Raw genomic sequence first — 16,785 nt, forward strand, 5'->3', positions numbered from 1 at the left:
CACGCCTCTAATCCCAGCACTCAGGAGGCAGAGGCAGGCTGGATCGCCGTGAGTTTGAGGCCAGCCTGGTCTACAAAGCAAGTCCAGAACAGCCAAGGCTACACAGAGAGACCCTGTCTCAAACAAACAAACAAAAAAAGATGTAATAGAACGCCAGGTTCAGTGAGAGACCATGTCTCAATGGAAGAAGGCCTTTAGGTTCATACGCACCTCATTCACTTGAATATGCAACATATACAATAAGTAAGCAAACAAATATAAAAATAAAGGCACTGGGTGACTGTGTATGACAGTACATGCCTGCAGATCCCAACCTGAGGAGCCCAAAGCAGCAGGGTCAGGAGTTCAAGGTCAGCCTGGGGAATTAACAAGAATTCTGTCTCCTTCTAAAGAGACAAAACGCCCTGCCAGGTCGAGGATTGGGTTGACTGTTAACTTGCAAGCCTAAGTTAGCAATCTCAACTTGAAAACAAGAGAGCTACACTCCGAAGTCCTCTTCACCTTTTGGTCTCTCAAGAACTCGTTAAAGAACCATGGTAGTCAGCCAAACTCCTCAACGATGGCTGCAAGACACCCCCCCCCTCCACCCCAACGACGGCCAGCGTAGGACACTATGCTCGCACGTGAATGGGGAAATGCTTAAGGAAATGTAACACAGAGTGGGCTGTGTTCATTGAAATTAGATAGTTCTAGATGTTCCGCCTGGCTGGTTTCCCACTTATGCAGCTTTGGGCAAGTTACTTTTAAAAGAATTTTCCTTTTTTTTTTTTTTTTTTTTTTTTTTTTTTTTTTTTTTTTGGTTTTTTGAGACAGGGTTTCTCTGTGTAGCCTTGGCTGTCCTGGACTTGCTTTGTAGACCAGGCTGGCCTCGAACTCACAGCGATCCGCCTGCCTCTGCCTCCCGAGTGCTGGGATTAAAGGCATGCACCACCACACCCTGCATGAGGTTGGCTTTTATTTGTTCTTGTGTTTGATGCCCTGGCATTAATGGGTGCATGATGCACACACACAAACACACACACACCACACACACACACACAAATACCACTTTTGGGGGAAGGCTACCACTTAGTACTCCAACTTCTTACATGTACCAGGCATCTGAGTCCATGTTTTTAATTTTGCCATAGGATAGAGAGCCTATTCAAAATATTGAAAACACGAGCGGGGCATGGTGGCGCATGGCTTTAATCCCAGCGCACGAGAGGCAAAGGCAGGCTATGAGCATATGCTGTGTGCAGAGGTGGCACCGCCAGGCACCATTTGCTTTTTTTGTTGTTGTTGTTGTTTTTGTTGGTTTTTTTTTTTTTTTTGGTTTTTCGAGACAGGGTTTCTCTGTGTAGCCCTGGCTGTCCCTTTGTAGATTAGGCTGGCCTTGAACTCACAGCGATCCACCTGCCTCTGCTTCTCTCCTCTCTCTCTGCCCCACCCCCCTCAATGTATACAGTGTTCCTTCTGAATGCCAGAAGAGGGCACCACATCTCATTATAAATGGCTGTGAACCACCATGTGGTTGCTGGGAATTTAATTCAGGATCACTGGAAAAACAGCAAAAGCTGGCAGATCTCTGTGAGTTTGAGGCCAACTTGGTCTACAAAGTGAGTCCAGGACAGCCAGGGCTACACAGAGAAACCCTATTTCGAAAAACTGAAAAAGCAAGCTCTGTCCTGCATCTTGCTTTTTCTCCATGTAATAATGTATCCTGGAGATTCAGCCATAGGGACGCAGCGCTTCAAATAGAGGATCCCACACAGCCCTTTATTGCACTCTTTGGCTAATCTATTTTTCTAGCAAGTTCTTTGCCATGGCTATTTAGACGGTTTCCAAGCTTCCTGAAAACAGTGCTGTGGCTCGATGGGAGAGACCTTGCCACACAGTCTGAGCTTGAGATTTCTCCCTACCATACACAGCAAATAACTAAATGACTAACTACAAACAACACTGTGAACTACCTTACAGGCAGCACATAGGCAGGCAAACCTACAGGATACTTTAAAAAAAAAAAAAGAGGCAACTGTTACATCCCACGATGTGTTATTACTTTCATAAAAAAAAAAATTTTTTTTTTTTTTGGTTTTTTGAGACAAGGCTTCTCTGTGTGGCTTTGGCTGTCCTGAACCCCATCTGTAGACCAGGCTGGCCTCAAACTCACAGTGATCCACCTGCCTCTGCCTCCCGAGTGCTGGGATTAAAGGTGTGCACCACCACGCTAAAGTCCCTCCATAAATTTAAAATCAAGGGCAGGGGAGAAGGGTTCAATGATTAAAAACACTGCTCTTTCAGAAGGCCAGGTGTTTGGCTCTCAGCACACATAGGCCTGCTCACAACCACCTGTTAACTCCAATCAGACATCTCTCTCCAGCATCCTGGGGCACCAGGCACGCACATGATGCACAGACATACGTACATGCAGGCAAAACACCCATTCACATGAAAAAAAAAATTTTTTTTTTTTTGGCTTTTCGAGACAAGGTTTCTCTGTGTAGCCCTGGCCTCACTTTGTAGACCAGGCTGGACTCAGAAAATTTACAATTAATTTACATTCCCAGGAGCAATCTATGGTCTGTCCTGGCCCCCACCCCTACCCCCTCCCTGCCCCAAACCTCAAGAACAGTGTTAACAAATGAAAAACAGCATCAGTGAATTCCAATTGGAATGATTTCTATGTGTGAATTTGAGTATCATTCCATGTCTCAGAATCATCTGAACATCTAAGCAACATATCAAAGAAAAAGGAGGCCTATTAATCCAAGCACTTGAGAGGGGGCAGGAAGGTAAACTGTTCAAAATCATCCTTGGCTTCATATCCAGTTTGAAGCCACCTTGAACTACTTGAGACTTGATTTCAAAAGACAAACAAAAGGAAAGAAAGAAAGAAAGGAAGAAAGAAAGAAAGAAAGAAAGAAAGAAAGAAAGAAAGAAAAGCCCACAGTATCACAAAGAGAAGTCATCTGATAAGGAAGCTAACTTTAAGGTCACCCTGGAAAGCAGTTTCCCCTCTTACTTCATAAATGTGCTAAAAATACCAGACCACCACCAAAATGGCCCAACAGTGAAGGGAACTCATCGTGAGGGACTGAGCATCAAATGCCTGACTGACTGGTCTTGCCCTACAGAGATCCACCATGACCTGGGTAAACAGACTGTGGCTGTGGCGCGGGGGTAGGTGGGTGGGTGGTGTCCACGTGTATTTATGTTGAGCTGGGAATCAGAGCAAGTGGGGGGACTGGAGACTAGTGGGACTGGTTCATCGGTTAAGAGCACTGTCTGCTCTTCCAGAGGTCCTGAGTTCAATTCCCAGCGACCACATGGTGGCTCACAACCCTCTATAACAGGATCTGATGCCCTCTTCTGGCCTGCAGGTGTACATGCAGGCAGAACACTCAGCTACATAAGAAATAAATAAATAAATCTTTAAAAACAACAAGCAAACATGGGAGCTTGAATATACTAGGCAGTCACTGTTATTGTTGTTGTTGTTGTTGTTTTGAGACAGGGTTTCTCTGTGTAGTCCTGGCTGTCCTGGACTCGCTTTGTAGACCTAGGCAGTCACTCTCACCGCTGGCCTCCATCCCACTTTCAGAGCTTTCATGGCTCTTAGATTCCTGATTCCCTAGAAGGCAGTGGGTGTTAGGGTGAGTAATGCACTGGGACAGCGCATGGGGGTGACCTCTGACACCTTCAAGCAATAGGACCACAGCTGTGGTCGCCACTCAGTAGCCGGAAGAAACACCTTGGAGACCCACAGGCCCTTAAACCACATGTGTGAACCGGGCATATTAAAACGGCAAGCACAAGGCCTCCAAGATGTTTCAGTGGGCCAAAACACTTCCTGACAAGTCTGAGTTTGAACCCCGGAAGCCACACAGCACAAGTAGAGAACTGACTTCAACCAACTGACTCCTCTTGTGTCTACTTGTATGCCTTGGAACGCATGTGTGCACAAATATACACATGCACTACACAGACTGCTTATAGGAACCCAAGAGTAGTAGGGTGTAATTTAAAAAAAAATTTTTTTTTTCTTGAGACAGGGTTTCTCTGTGTAGCCTTGGCTGTCCTGGACTAACTTTGTAGACCAGCCTGGCCTCGAACTCACAGAGATCCTCCTGCCTCTGCCCCCGCCCCCAAGAGTTGGGATTAAAGGAGTGTGCCACCGCCGCCCCGCATAATTTTAAATCTTGAGCTACCCTTTCAGAAATTATTAGGACAAGTTTTGCTAGCCAGATGTGGTGGCACACACCCGTAGTCCCAGCACTCAGGGAGACAGAGGCCACCTGTGAGTTTGAGGCCAGCCTGGTCTACAAAGCAAGTCCAGGATAGCCAGGGCTACACAGAGAAACCTTGTCTCAAAAAAGAAAAAAAAAGGCCAAGCTTTGCTAAGATGACACATAAAGAAAGTAGAAAAATCTAGGCAGCCAGTGTGATAACTGTGAAGAGGTGTACATGTGTCTTCAACATAGGAAGGAGGGCTCCAGGCATCGCCTAGCGAGAGCGCTTGCTGTGTGTTGCAAGGTTCCAGCCCCAGCACCAAAAGCAACAACAAAAATGAAGAGGACGGACTCAGGAGTTGGACGACGGCTTTTCACCCCAGCTTCTTGGGGGGCTTGAGTCAAGAGGATGGAGACACCAGCATGGGCTGGGGGGGGGGGGGGGGAGAGAAAGGGTGGGGCGGGGATGGCCAGATTCAAAAAAGAAAAAGGGTGGGAGAGAGGGGAGGGGAAAGGAGGAGAGGGAAGAAGAGGGGGAGGGGAAGAGATCCACTGAGATAAATCGTAAACTGAGAGGGCAGATGATTTTTTGATTGTTTTGTTTTGATACAGGGTGTCCTGGCTGTCCTGGAACTCCCTCTGTAGACCAGTTTGTCCTGGAACTCAAAGACATCCACCTGCCTCTGCCTCCAGAGTGCTGGGACTAAAGGCGCTCACCACTGACCCCACATCACTTCCCAATGTGTAGCTTACAGCCAGCGCCAGCGTCTGGCCCTTATGTCAGAGGCTTAAGAGACAGTCCAGTGCCTCCACTCCTAGAAAGAGAGTACACAGACAACCCCAAGCCCCACGCACGCTTGGGCAATCGTGTGTTTGTCTTGGCTTATGGTTCCTAGCCATGAGGGGTCCCGTCCTGTGACGCGGAAGTCGCATACTTCAGTCCTCTTCAAAGCCTTCCTCGTTAATGTGTAAGCCCCTTCCTTGGAGTGTCTGTGATTTTAGCCTCTCACACGTGTTGCTCCAGTTGGGTTATCTCCCATCTGCGGGTCACTTTAAGGTAAAGCCAATCATAACCACATCAGACACAAAAGATCCCAGCCTTGCCTCTTGACAGCCTGGTCAATCCGTATCACCTACTAGCTGGGGACGATCCTCAGATGCAGAGAAAACCACAGCTATTATCTTCTCGTGAGGGTAGGCAAGGGTAACAGGGAGTGTATCTTGATTCAGACAGGAGAGAAGTGAGACAGATGCTGGCCCCTGGGACTGAGGTGTGCCCTGAAAAACCATGTCTCAAGGTGTTTTCAGGGACGAGAAGCCAGCTGTTAAAAAGTCTTCCTCAAAGGACACAGCTACCCCTATCTCTACATAGACATTAAAGAGGATCAAGCTGTTGTCTCTGCCATGAATAAAGTGACCCTGGGAAGGGCAGAGATTAAGTAGGAAACAGAAAGTAGTAAAAACAGCCCAAGAAATGTCAGTTTTTGACAGCTTGAAGGCTCTGACTTTAGACACACCAGGTCCAGAGGAGTCTGAGGCGGGTCCATTCTAAATTTGACTCCTGAGGCTCTGGTAGCAGCTCCTGCTGTTGACACAAGGCAACCCAACTGGGATGTGAATTCTGTTATTGTCTTTTGGTAGCTTTCACACTAATGCCCTACTGATGTATCTTCATTGGTTTAAACCTCCATTTTTTTCTTTCTTTCCTTCTTTCTTTTTCTTTCTGGGGTGTGTGTGTGTGTGTGTGTGTGTGTGTGTGTGTGTGTGTGTGGTGTGTGAGTGGTTTTTCCTTTTTTTTATTTTTATAGATTTATTTATTTATTACTATGCTCTGCCTGCATATATATTTGCAGGCCAGAGACAGGCATCAGATCACATTACAGACAGTTGTGAGCCACCATGTGGTCACTGGGAATTGAACTCAGGACCTCTGGAAGAGCAGTCAGTGCTCTTAACCGCTGAGCCATCTCTCCATTCCAGTGTGTGTGGTTTTTCAAGATTGGATTTCTCTGTGTCTCTGTGTAGCCTTGGCTGTCCTGGACTCACTTTGTAGACCAGGCTGGCCTTGAACTCCAGAGTGCTGGGATTAAAGGCGTGTGCCACCGTGCCCAGTTTAAACATCCACTGTTTTTTGTTTGTTTTTCATAGAAAATAATCTTAGCTATTGAGGAGTGCATCCCACTGTAGTGGTGAAGGCCTTTACTCCCTGCACTAGGGAAGCAGTGAGTTCGAGGCCAGCCTACAAGTTCAAGCCAGCCAAGGCTAGGTCGTGAGATGTAGTTTTAGAGACAGAAGGAAGACAGAGGGAAGGAGTGGAGCCAGTAGTTGTTGGGAAGTGGAAGGGAAACGGGTGAGCAGTTTGGCACATGGTTGGCATCCATTAGGAACTCTCCTTGTCTCAGTGTCACCAAAGAAGGCTTGTCCCAAGATTTTATCCCATACTTCAGGTCTAAAAGTGCTACAGGCTGTCTGGCGGCCCCCCTAATGCTGCTCTCTGCACTGTTTCTTATAAAGGCAGAACCGACACGTGCTCCAAGCCTCTCTATACATGCCAGGGATGACAGAGATAATCTCTCATTGTCACACCTTGCCCCCACCTCAAGAAGACCATACTCTGTCTAGCCTGGACGCCTTCCCTCCTTCTCGGTATCACTGTCCCATGCACTCGATCTGTTCCCCTCGTCCCTGACGCCCCTGCTTGCCTCTCACCTGATGTAGGGGAGAAAGGGATTGACGTGGCCAGAGAGCACCGCGACCACGTAGGAGATGATGAAGGCTGCGGAGGACCAAGTCACCAGCAGGAAGGGGACGAAGGCCATTCCCCTGAGGAAGCACAGCATCGCGGTGAGAGGGCTCTGCGCTTGTAGGGCTGCGAAGCTGGCTTGCTGCGGGCTGCCTGGAGGCGGTGGCCACGACACAGCTAACGTGCGCGCGGCAGGAAGGTGGCTCCGGGACAGCCCAGGCAGGCCCAGCCCCGGAGGGAGGGAAACGCTCACAAGCCAGAGGGCGGAGTGCAGACAGGCAGCTGGGTGGGTGGGGCTCGGGCCGTCCTGGCTTGTTGCGAAACCGGTGAAGTCATAAAGCCACAGCCTGGTCCCGAGCGCGAGGCCACCTCCCCGCCCACGCCACGCAGGACCGCTCGGCTTCCTTTCGATTTTGCTTGGGACAGCTTTTGCTTGGGGTGCAGCGGGAGACGCCGGAGCCCGCGAGGCTGGCCAGCTCTTGCGCAAGCCTTGCTGGGTTAGCCTGATTCCCAGCAACTCATTCCCTCAGGCGGGGAGGGGAGGAGGTTACCCCTGAGCCTCTTTCCAGCACCCCCTGGGGCTGCCCACCAGTGATGCCCACCCAATCAGGTCACACGCAGTGGATGCAGGGGTTCAGTGATGTTTGTGACACTGGCCATGGATGTGACATATGCCTGAGTGATCAGCACCGAGAAACCAAAATCGCATAAGCTTGATAGTACAGGTCTGTCTGCCGTGGCTTGGTTACTAAGGAGGCTGAGGCACCAGAATCAAAAGTTCAAGGCCTGCCTGGGCAGCTTATTGAGACGGTCTCTAAAGGGCTGGAGATGTAGCTCGGCGGTAGAGCACTTGCCTAGCACTGGTTCAGTCCCTCAGCATGGCAAGTTCCAGGAAGAGTTGGATCCAGTGGACCAGCCTAGACTGCCCAGGTTACTACCCACGGTTCTATTCGGAGTATTTCTTTCCTAGCTGTAAGACAAGATGACCAGACCCATCGCAGACTCCACCAAAGCTGAAGCACAGGCCAGCCCTTTGGGATCTGAGCTATAGTTTGGGGATTCTAAGCCCCACTTTGGGCCATAAATGACCTAATATGGGTACATATCAGCGACACAAACGTGTCTTGAGTGCCACACTGTGCTAGGGCACAGCCTACAGGGCTTAAAGAGCACCATCAGAATTAGATATACTGGCTGGGTAGAACAGGATTTAAAAAGTGAAATAAGGGCTGGAGAGATGGCTCAGAGGTTAAGAGCACTGGCTGGTCTTCCAGAGGTCCTGAGTTCAATTCCCAGCAACCACATGGTGGCTCACAACTATTACAATGTGATCTGGTGTCTCCTGGTGCACAGGTGTTACACGCAGGCAGAACACGTATACATAACAAATAAATAATCTTTTTTTTTAAAGTGAAATAAACCAGATCAGAACTGGGGACCTAAAACCAGGACTCAGATGAAAGTCAAGAGAGGTCTTGAGACAACAGAATTTTCCAGAGGAAATCTGGGCATGAATACAGGACCTCCAGCCAGCACCATGCCACATAACCCAACTCCAAAAGGAAATAATTAACCAGAGAAAAAGAGAGAGACTTCCTTGTCAGGCCAAGGAAATAGCATAAATATACAGACTGAAAATGCTTGTTTCTTTAAGACTTTTAAGACAATTTAAAAAAAGAAAAGAAAAGAAAGGCAAGGGATGATTTGGTTTTAGCCAGATGTGGAGTTCACATCTGCAGTCTCAGTAGCTGGAAGGCTGAGCAGGAGAGCCAAGAGCTCAGAACCAGTCGAGGCTACACTGAGCTCTAGACACACCTGGGCTACAGAGATCCTGTCTCAAATATCACTCAGTCATGACTTCTGAGAGACTCTCTGGACCTGTTTATAACTCTTCAGCCAGAACTCACTGTATCTTCCAGAGCACCAGTCCCTTGGTGACTTCAAGGTTATAGAAACCCGGACCCTCTGATGGCTCAGAGAGTAAAGGTGCTTGCTTGCCAAGCTGATGACCTCAGTTCCAGTCCATGGACCCACAGAATGGAAGGCCAGACATGACTGCCTCAAGCTGTCTTAGACTTCCACACACGTGCTGTGATACCCCCACACACACATTCACACACACACACACACACAAGCCAGGTGTGGTGGTGCACATCTTTAATCCCAGCACTCAGGAGGCAGAGGCAGGTGACTCTCTGTGAGTTCGAGGCCAGCCTGGTAGAGTTCCAGGACAGCCAAGGCTACACAGAGAAACCCTGTCTCAAAAAACCAAAAACCAAAATTCTCTACAAACTCCAATTTGAGTACTATTTCTGTTGTTTAGGGGCTTTTCTCTTATTTTTTGCTTGTCTTTGAGTCAGGGTTTCTCCATGTAGCCTAGGCTAGCCTCAAACCTTAAAATCCTGAGCCTCAAGAATGCTGAGATTACAGGTATGTACCACCACAGCCAGCTTGCTAATCACTTCAAATATTGAATATAAGGAATAGTCTGACCATGGTGGCAACAATATTGGCTGATGCTGCTGTTTTAAGGAATATGGATGAAGTTTATTACAAGGTAAAGGTGTACACTCAAGGACAAATGTAGACTATTTACCAGTCATCCATTTTGTTAATCACAATGAATACATTTGTATATGTATTTCTTTTTTTTCTTTTCTTTTCTTTTTTTGTTTTTTGTTCTTTGTTTTTTGTTTTTCGAGACAGGATTTCACTGTGTAGCCCTGGCTGTCCTGGATTCGCTTTGTAGACCAGGCTGTCCTCGAACTCACAGGGATGCACCTGCCTCTGCCTCCCAGGTGCTGGGATTAAAGGCTTGGGCCACCATACTCGGCACCTATATATTTCTTAAATAGGATTGCCGGCATAATGGTTCATTTCAGTTGCCAACTTAATACTATTAGGAAATATCTAGAACATGACTGACCTCTGTGATGAAGCCCCTTTTCCTCCTCAAGTTGGCTTTGGTCACTATTTTATCACAGCGAGAGAAACCAAACTAAACAGAATGCATGCCATGCCCACCTAGCAGGCAAGATAGCAGTCATTACCCACGTGACAGCAGTTATGGCAAGCTGGATGTCCACATAGGTATATAACCATAACAACCGTGTGTGTGTGTGTGTGTGTGTGTGTGTGTGTGTGTGTGTGTGTGTACAGCATATGGTGTCAAACAGCTCTGAGAGATCTTCCCAAGAACTAGTTTTACAGATGTGTGGCAGGGCGTCCCTCTCTTACTGCTGTATTTAAAATGGCATGAGATATTTTGACTTTGAACATTTCAGTTATATTCCCAACAGTTAGATCCCTGCCAAAAGAGCAAACAAGCATCTTAAACTCTGTAAACACCCTAACTCACCTCCATTAGCATGGGTGTGTCGGTCAAATGTCACTTCCATTTCCATTGGAACTACAGACTGCTGGCTTTAAGGTTTAACCTCTACTCCCTTTTAAAGTCGGTGATTGCTTATTTAGCTGTATTAATTTACTTGTTACCCACTGAAGTTTCTAATTTCCCCTTTTCAGTGATAGAATCTTTACTTACTTTTCACCTCTCCAGAGGACCACTAGATCTTAGCCTCCCTAGCAGTTCTGATGCTATTTGACTTGATTTGGGCCCATGAGTGAAATAAGAAGCATTTCACAATCTCTATAAAAAATGCTGTTTTGGGGGTGCTGTCTTACAATGGACTCTGGCAGCCATCTTGGAGTACAAAGTCCCTGACCTTAGGAAAAGAGGCTTGGGGTTGGGAACGGGTGTTTCCAGGTTCATGGAGGAAAGTTTTAAAAAATTACTCACGCCGGGCGTGGTGGCGCACGCCTTTAATCCCAGCACTCGGGAGGTAGAGGCAGGTGGATTGACCTGAGTTCGAGGCCAGCCTAGTCTACAAAGGGAGTCCAGGACAGCCGAGGCTACACAGAGAAACCCTGTCTCAAAAAACCAAAAAAAAAATTACTCACCCGTCGGGTGGTGGCACATACCTGTAATTCCAGCATTTGGGGGGCAGAGGCAGGCAGATGTCTGTGAGTTCGAGGCCAGCGTGTTCTACAAAGTGAGTCTAGGACAGCCAAGGCTACACAGATAAACCCTGTCCCAAAAAAAAAAAAAAAAACAAAACAAAAAAGATTAAAGAATCATGCAAATTTGCAAAAGAAACAAAATAAATTTATTTGGAACTAAATAATAGTAAAAATTAAAAAGGGATGTACTGACAGGGTGTGGTGGCGCACAACTTTAATCTCAGCATTGAGGAGACAGAGGCAGGTGGGTCTCTGAGTTCAAGGTCAGGCTGGTCTACAGAGTGAGTTCCAGGACAGCCAGGGCTACACAGAGAAACCCTATCTCAAAAAAGAAAAAAGAAAAAGAAGGAAAAACAAAAAGAAAACAAGCCGAGTGTGGTGGCACATGCCTTTAATCCCAGCACTCAGGAGGCAGGTGGATCGCTGTGAGTTCGAGGCCAGCCTGGTCTACAAAGCAGTCGAGGACAGCAAGGCTACACAGAGAAACCGTTTCTCAAAAAAAAACGAAGAAGAAGAAGAAGAAGAAGAAGAAGGAGAAAGAAAGACAGAAAGAAAACAAAAGAACCAGGAGGTCACTGGCTCTTATCTTCCAGAGGACCTGACTTCAATTCTCAGCAACCACATGGTGGCTCACACCCATCTATCTATACTGGGATCTGATGCCCTGTTCTGGCCTGCAGGTTTACATGCAGAGAGCAATCATACACATAAAATAAATAAATAAATCTTAAAACAACAACAGCAAATACACAATAATAAACCAAAAAGGGATGCACTGTCAGTGGGCCTCATGAGTGCAGGCACTCAAGTCCTCTTTGGTTGATTGGGGCTTCAAGAAAAAGTTCAAGAAAAAGAAGCTTCATACCAGGGATCATGGTTTTAATGGTTATTTTCGATAACATTTTTTTTTTTTTTTTTTTTTTTTTTTTTGGTTTTTCAAGACAGAGTCTCTCTGTGTAGCCTTGGCGGTCCTGGACTCACTTTGTAGACCAGGCTGGCCTCGAACTCACAGCGATCCGCCTAACTCTGCCTCCCAAGTGCTGGGATTAAAGGCGTGCGCCACCACGCCCGGCTTGTTTTGTTTTTTGAGACAGGGTTTCTCTATGTTATCTTGGCCATCCTGTACTCCCTTTGTAGTCCAGGCTGGCCTCGAACTCATAGAGATCCGCCTACCTCTGTCTCCTGAGTGCTGGGATTAAAGGCGTGTGCCACCATGCCCGGCTTGTTTTGTTTTTTGAGACAGGGTTTCTCTATGTTATCTTGGCCATCCTGTACTCCCTTTGTAGTCCAGGCTGGCCTCAAACTCATAGAGATCCGCCTGCCTCTGTCTCCTGAGTGCTGGGATTAAAGGCGTGTGCCACCACGCCCAACTGGCTTTTCCTTCTAATACCATTCCACTGAAGGTTCAGGCTAGAGAGGAGGGCACAGCATGGACTACATAAGAGTCACACTACGGCAATCATATTGCTTTTTATAAGCAGAAAACATACAGTATTAAGTTACTCTGTCCGTTGCTGCAGCCAAAATACCTGACGGAAGCCACCTGAGAGAGGGAACCTTTGTTTCGGCTCATGGTTTCAGGGGAGGAGGCACTGTGGTAGGGAAGACATAGCAGCGTGGCTCGGTCACTCCTTGGTGGGAAGACTTCATATGGCAGCAGACCAGGAAACTGAGTAAGCACGCGAAACTAGGGGCTCAACCACACAGCCCTAGTGCCGGGCCTTCCACCGCCTTCAAAATAGCACTAGAAGCCGGGTGGTGGTGGCGCACACCTTTAATCTCAGCACTTGGGAGGCAGAGGCAGGCGGATCGCTGTGAGTTCAAGGCCAGCCTGGTCTACAAAGTGAGTCTAGGATAGCCAAGGCTACACAGAGAAACCCTGTCTCGAAAAAAAAAAAAATAGCACTAGAAGCTGCAGGGGCGGGGGTCAGTGTTCAGTGTGGAGGGTTTTAGATCCAATCCCTTGTAGGAGATGGCCACCTACAATAATTTTTTTAAAAAAAGAAAAGAAAAACTCTGTTTTCTTTCTCCTGTGACTGCTTGCTAGGAATGGTACTTTTCCAGCCAGGACTTCATTTCCCATGCGCCCTTGAGACCCAGAGGATCCGAACTTCTCCCATAGAAGACCGGAAAGGGCGGAGAAAAAAGCGATTGTACCTTTCTCACCTGTCTTCCTTCGTCTGCTGGATGAATAATGCTCATGCCCAGGTTCCTTGGAAGTCACAGGTCGTGGTCCCTGAAGGACTGTGTGAGGCCAGGCACCCCGCTCACAAGCCACTAACAAAAACAAAAACAAAACCACTCACTTGGATACACCTGACTGATCATGTCTAGCGAAGCTGGACAGGGTTGTACTATCACGTGGCCTCTAGATTCACAGCATCAATTGGATGCTAATACTACTGTGAAGGAGCAGCCTGCTGTTTCTCGGTGTGGGCGGGCGGGACTGGTGGCACTATGCTGAGCAAGTATGTGATGGAGAGATGAGAGAGAAAGAGGAGCGGTTTGCGCGCCGTGGAGAGAGTCGGAACCGAAGACGCCACGAGGAACAGGCCGATGTGCGTAGCTTGCACTGCCACCTGAGGCCGTGGTGATGACCTGGCCCAAGCTTCCATCTAGGGCCATGTCTGGGTCCGTGGCCCCTAACGCAACAGGGGTCTGTGTCAATGTCTGTGGCCCACGCTACCACCAAAGTGCAGCGGAAGTTCGTGGTCTGGGCCACCCGAAGCCATGGTGATGTCGCCACCCCACCCCACCCTACCCTGCCCCGCCCCACTGAACTGCTGGACCCTGTGAAGGGGCCAGACTTGCAGAACCAAAGCTGCAGAATCTCCGTGTTCACAGGGCAACAACAGGACATCCAAGAAGAGTCCTGGTGAGGATCCAGGATTGATGGTGTAGCAGAAGCCAAAAGCCTCGAACAGACCAATGACTCATTGCCATAAACATTTGCAAGTAGAGCTGTTTGGGGAAAAAAAAAATAGAGTATAGTGTGTGGCACACCATGACACACCGCAGCTTCCACCGCAGATGGGTTTTTTGTTGTTGTTGTTGTTGTTTTATTTTCTTTTGGTGGGGAGGTTGCAAGGGTGGAGGACAGATATGAAAGGACTGGGAAATCAGTGGGATTGGAATGCATATGTGAAATTTACAAAGATTAAGCAATATATTTAGCTGGGCGGTGGTGGCGCACACCGTTCCCCCCTAGCACTTGGGAGGCAGAGGCAGGGGGATCTCTGTGAAAAACCAAAAACAAGGAGGAGGAGGGATGAGGGGGAGGGGGAAAGAGGAGAAGAAGAAGAAGGGAAGAAAAAAAGCAAAATAGCCTTTTTCAAGTACTGTCAAGTTATTTCTCCTCCAGAGAGTCCTGTGAAGCACACATATCTGGGTGTGTGTACGCCACTGCTCTGACATGAATAACTTTACACAGTAGCACGCCCAAGTGTCTTTAGAGAGCACCACGGTAGCGGCTTCTTTTGCCGGCTCTGTGATGCAATGCTTTGATTAAACAGCAACTTAAGGAGGAGTTTATTGCGGCTCACAGTTTAAGGGTACAGTCCAGCACAGCTGGGAAGTCATGGCCCCAGGAGCTTGAGGCAACTGGCCACATTGCATCCACAAAGCAAGAGATGCTTGCGTTCTGGCTGTTCTCTCCCTTTGACGCAGTCCAGAGCCCGGGCCCGTAGGATGGTGCTCCCAACACTCAGGGTAGGTCCTCCCCAGCTCAATCTAGACAGTCCTACACAGGTCCGTCCAGAGACTCGTCTTCCAGGTGACTCTAGACCTTACCCAGTTGGCAATATTATCCGTCCTAAACCGTATATGCTAGTCTCTCCTTTTGTGTGTGGTGCTGGGACTCCAACCTGGGGCCTTGTGCGTGCTGTCTTTTTGTGGTCAGAAGAAATTTAAGACGTGCTCTTGAAGACAAGGGATTGCATAGAATCCTTCACCTGTACTGGGACTCCTGGAAACGGATGCTTTCAAAACAGGGAGTCAACTTGCCTCCACTTTCCAGGGGCTGATTTCAGGCCTATATATATTACCAAACAACCCCTCCCCCCCTCCCCCCCCCATTCTTTTCCTTTTGATTTGGTTTTCTGATACAGGATCTCACTCTGTAGCCCAGGCAAGGCAGGAACTTGGAGAGTCCCTCCTGTCTCAGCCTTCCTGGTGCTCAGATTAACTGCTTTACTCAGTGAACTTTGTGACCTTTCTTTATGAGTCATTTTGTGCCTGAGTATTCTTGGGTTTTGGGGTTTTTTTTTGGGGGGGGGGTTACTAGTGCTTCTCAAATTGCTTCTTTGTTTGTTTTGTTTTGTTTGTTTTTTCGAGACAGGGTTTCTCTGTGCAGCCTTGGTTGGTCTGGTCTCTCTTTGTAGACCAAGCTGGCCTTGAACTCACAGAGATCAGCCTACATCTGCCTCCGGGGTGCTGGGATGAAAGGCGTGCACCACCATGCCCGGCCTCAAATTGCTTCTTAGAGAACTGTTTGGGGGAGTTAGACCTGAGAATGGCAGACTGATAAAATGAAATTATTGATAAATAAAATTTCTTTAAAAAAAAGAAAGAAAGAAAGAAAAGAAAAAAAGAGGCCAGGTATGGTGGCACACACCTTTAATCCCAGTACCTGGGAGGCAGGTGGATCACTGTGAGTTCAAGGCCAGCCTGGTCTACAAAGTGAATCCAGAACAGCCAAGGCTACACAGAGAGACCCTGTCTCAAAAAACTAAAAACAAAACAAAAACAAAAACGACAAAAAGAACCCAAATCAAAGTAGGGAGTCAAGACTCTGGCCAGGCAAGGCTGCCAACAATTACTATGTGAATGACAGATATTCATTCTCTCTCTCTCTCTCTCTCTCTCTCTCTCTCTCTCTCTCTCTCTCTCTCTGTCTCTCTGTCTCTCTCTCTCTCTCTCTCTCTCTCTCTCTCTCTCTCTGTGTCTCTCTGTCTCTCTCTCTGTCTCTCTCTCTCTCTCTCTCTCTCTCTCTTTCTCTCTCTCTCCCCTTGTGTGTGTGTGTCTGTCTGTCTGTGCATGTGTGTGTGTGTGTGTGTGTGTGTGTCTGTCTGTCTGTCTATCTGTCTGTGTGTGTCTGTCTGTCTATCTGTCTGTCTGTTTATCTGTCTGTGTGTGTGTATCTGTCATCTGTCTGTCTGTGTGTGTGTATGTGTGTGTCTGTCTGCCTAACTGTGTGTGTGTCTGTCTGTCTATCTGTCTGTCTGTGTGGGTCTGTCTGTATCTACATGGCCCTGCATGCACACACTTGTACATATTTTCCAATGGTGAGGTCCCTTAGATGTGAGTGAGTTCTGGGCTCCGTTCCCAGATACTCAGGGAAGTTGCTCTTCAATACAGAAAGTCAGGAAATTTCAACATGTCCTCAACAGAGATTACACAGCAAGCTTGATATGTATTTTTTTTTCTTCTGGCATCTAAACTGTCTGTACTCATTTGTTTTTTATAGTTAGCCCCCAAAGATGTGGATTTTTTTTTTTAATGTTGCTCTGCTTAACTCTGCTCTTCCTCGGGTCTCTTCTCCTATGCATAGGCTCATTCATGGCCATGCTTCCAGATGTCGTGCTTGACGCAGGAGATTCATGGCCCTGTGTTGAGCCTTTTGCCTCAGAAATAGCCTTTTCAGAAACCTTCCCTACCAACACAGATGTTTGCCCTTTGAGCCACTTCTTTGCACCCCAGGGCTCTATTTCTGTCTCATATTCCACAATGTTGCCATGGCACCCTACCAACTGGAAACTAAAGTCTTTGAGAATAAAAATTGAACTTGCTATATTTTTGTGTCCAGTGCCAGTA

General features: G+C 47.6%; 1 protein-coding gene and 1 long non-coding RNA gene across 3 annotated transcripts in view; one reads left to right on the forward strand and one right to left on the reverse strand.

Annotated features, from left to right (window-relative positions):
* DRAM1 (DNA damage regulated autophagy modulator 1) overlaps nucleotides 1-7,235 on the reverse strand; it is a 38,644-nt gene extending 31,409 nt beyond the window's left edge. For both annotated transcript variants that reach the window (XR_014781768.1, XM_084795308.1), the window contains exon 1: nucleotides 6,921-7,235. Coding sequence is in view for 1 of the 2 variants with exons in the window: in XM_084795308.1 (XP_084651434.1) it covers nucleotides 6,921-7,051 (131 nt within the window). In the remaining variant the exon portion in view is untranslated. The remainder of the gene's footprint in view (nucleotides 1-6,920) is intronic.
* Nucleotides 7,236-12,387: 5,152 nt separating this feature from the next.
* LOC311605280 lies at nucleotides 12,388-13,107 on the forward strand. Its single transcript, XR_014781877.1, has 2 exons — nucleotides 12,388-12,647; nucleotides 13,022-13,107. It is a non-coding gene; the product is annotated as an uncharacterized lncRNA (long non-coding RNA).
* The last annotated feature ends 3,678 nt before the right edge of the window (nucleotides 13,108-16,785 follow it).

The sequence above is a fragment of the Acomys minous genome (assembly GCF_964271855.1).
Source record: "Acomys minous genome assembly, chromosome: 9".
NCBI lineage: Eukaryota > Metazoa > Chordata > Mammalia > Rodentia > Muridae > Acomys > Acomys minous.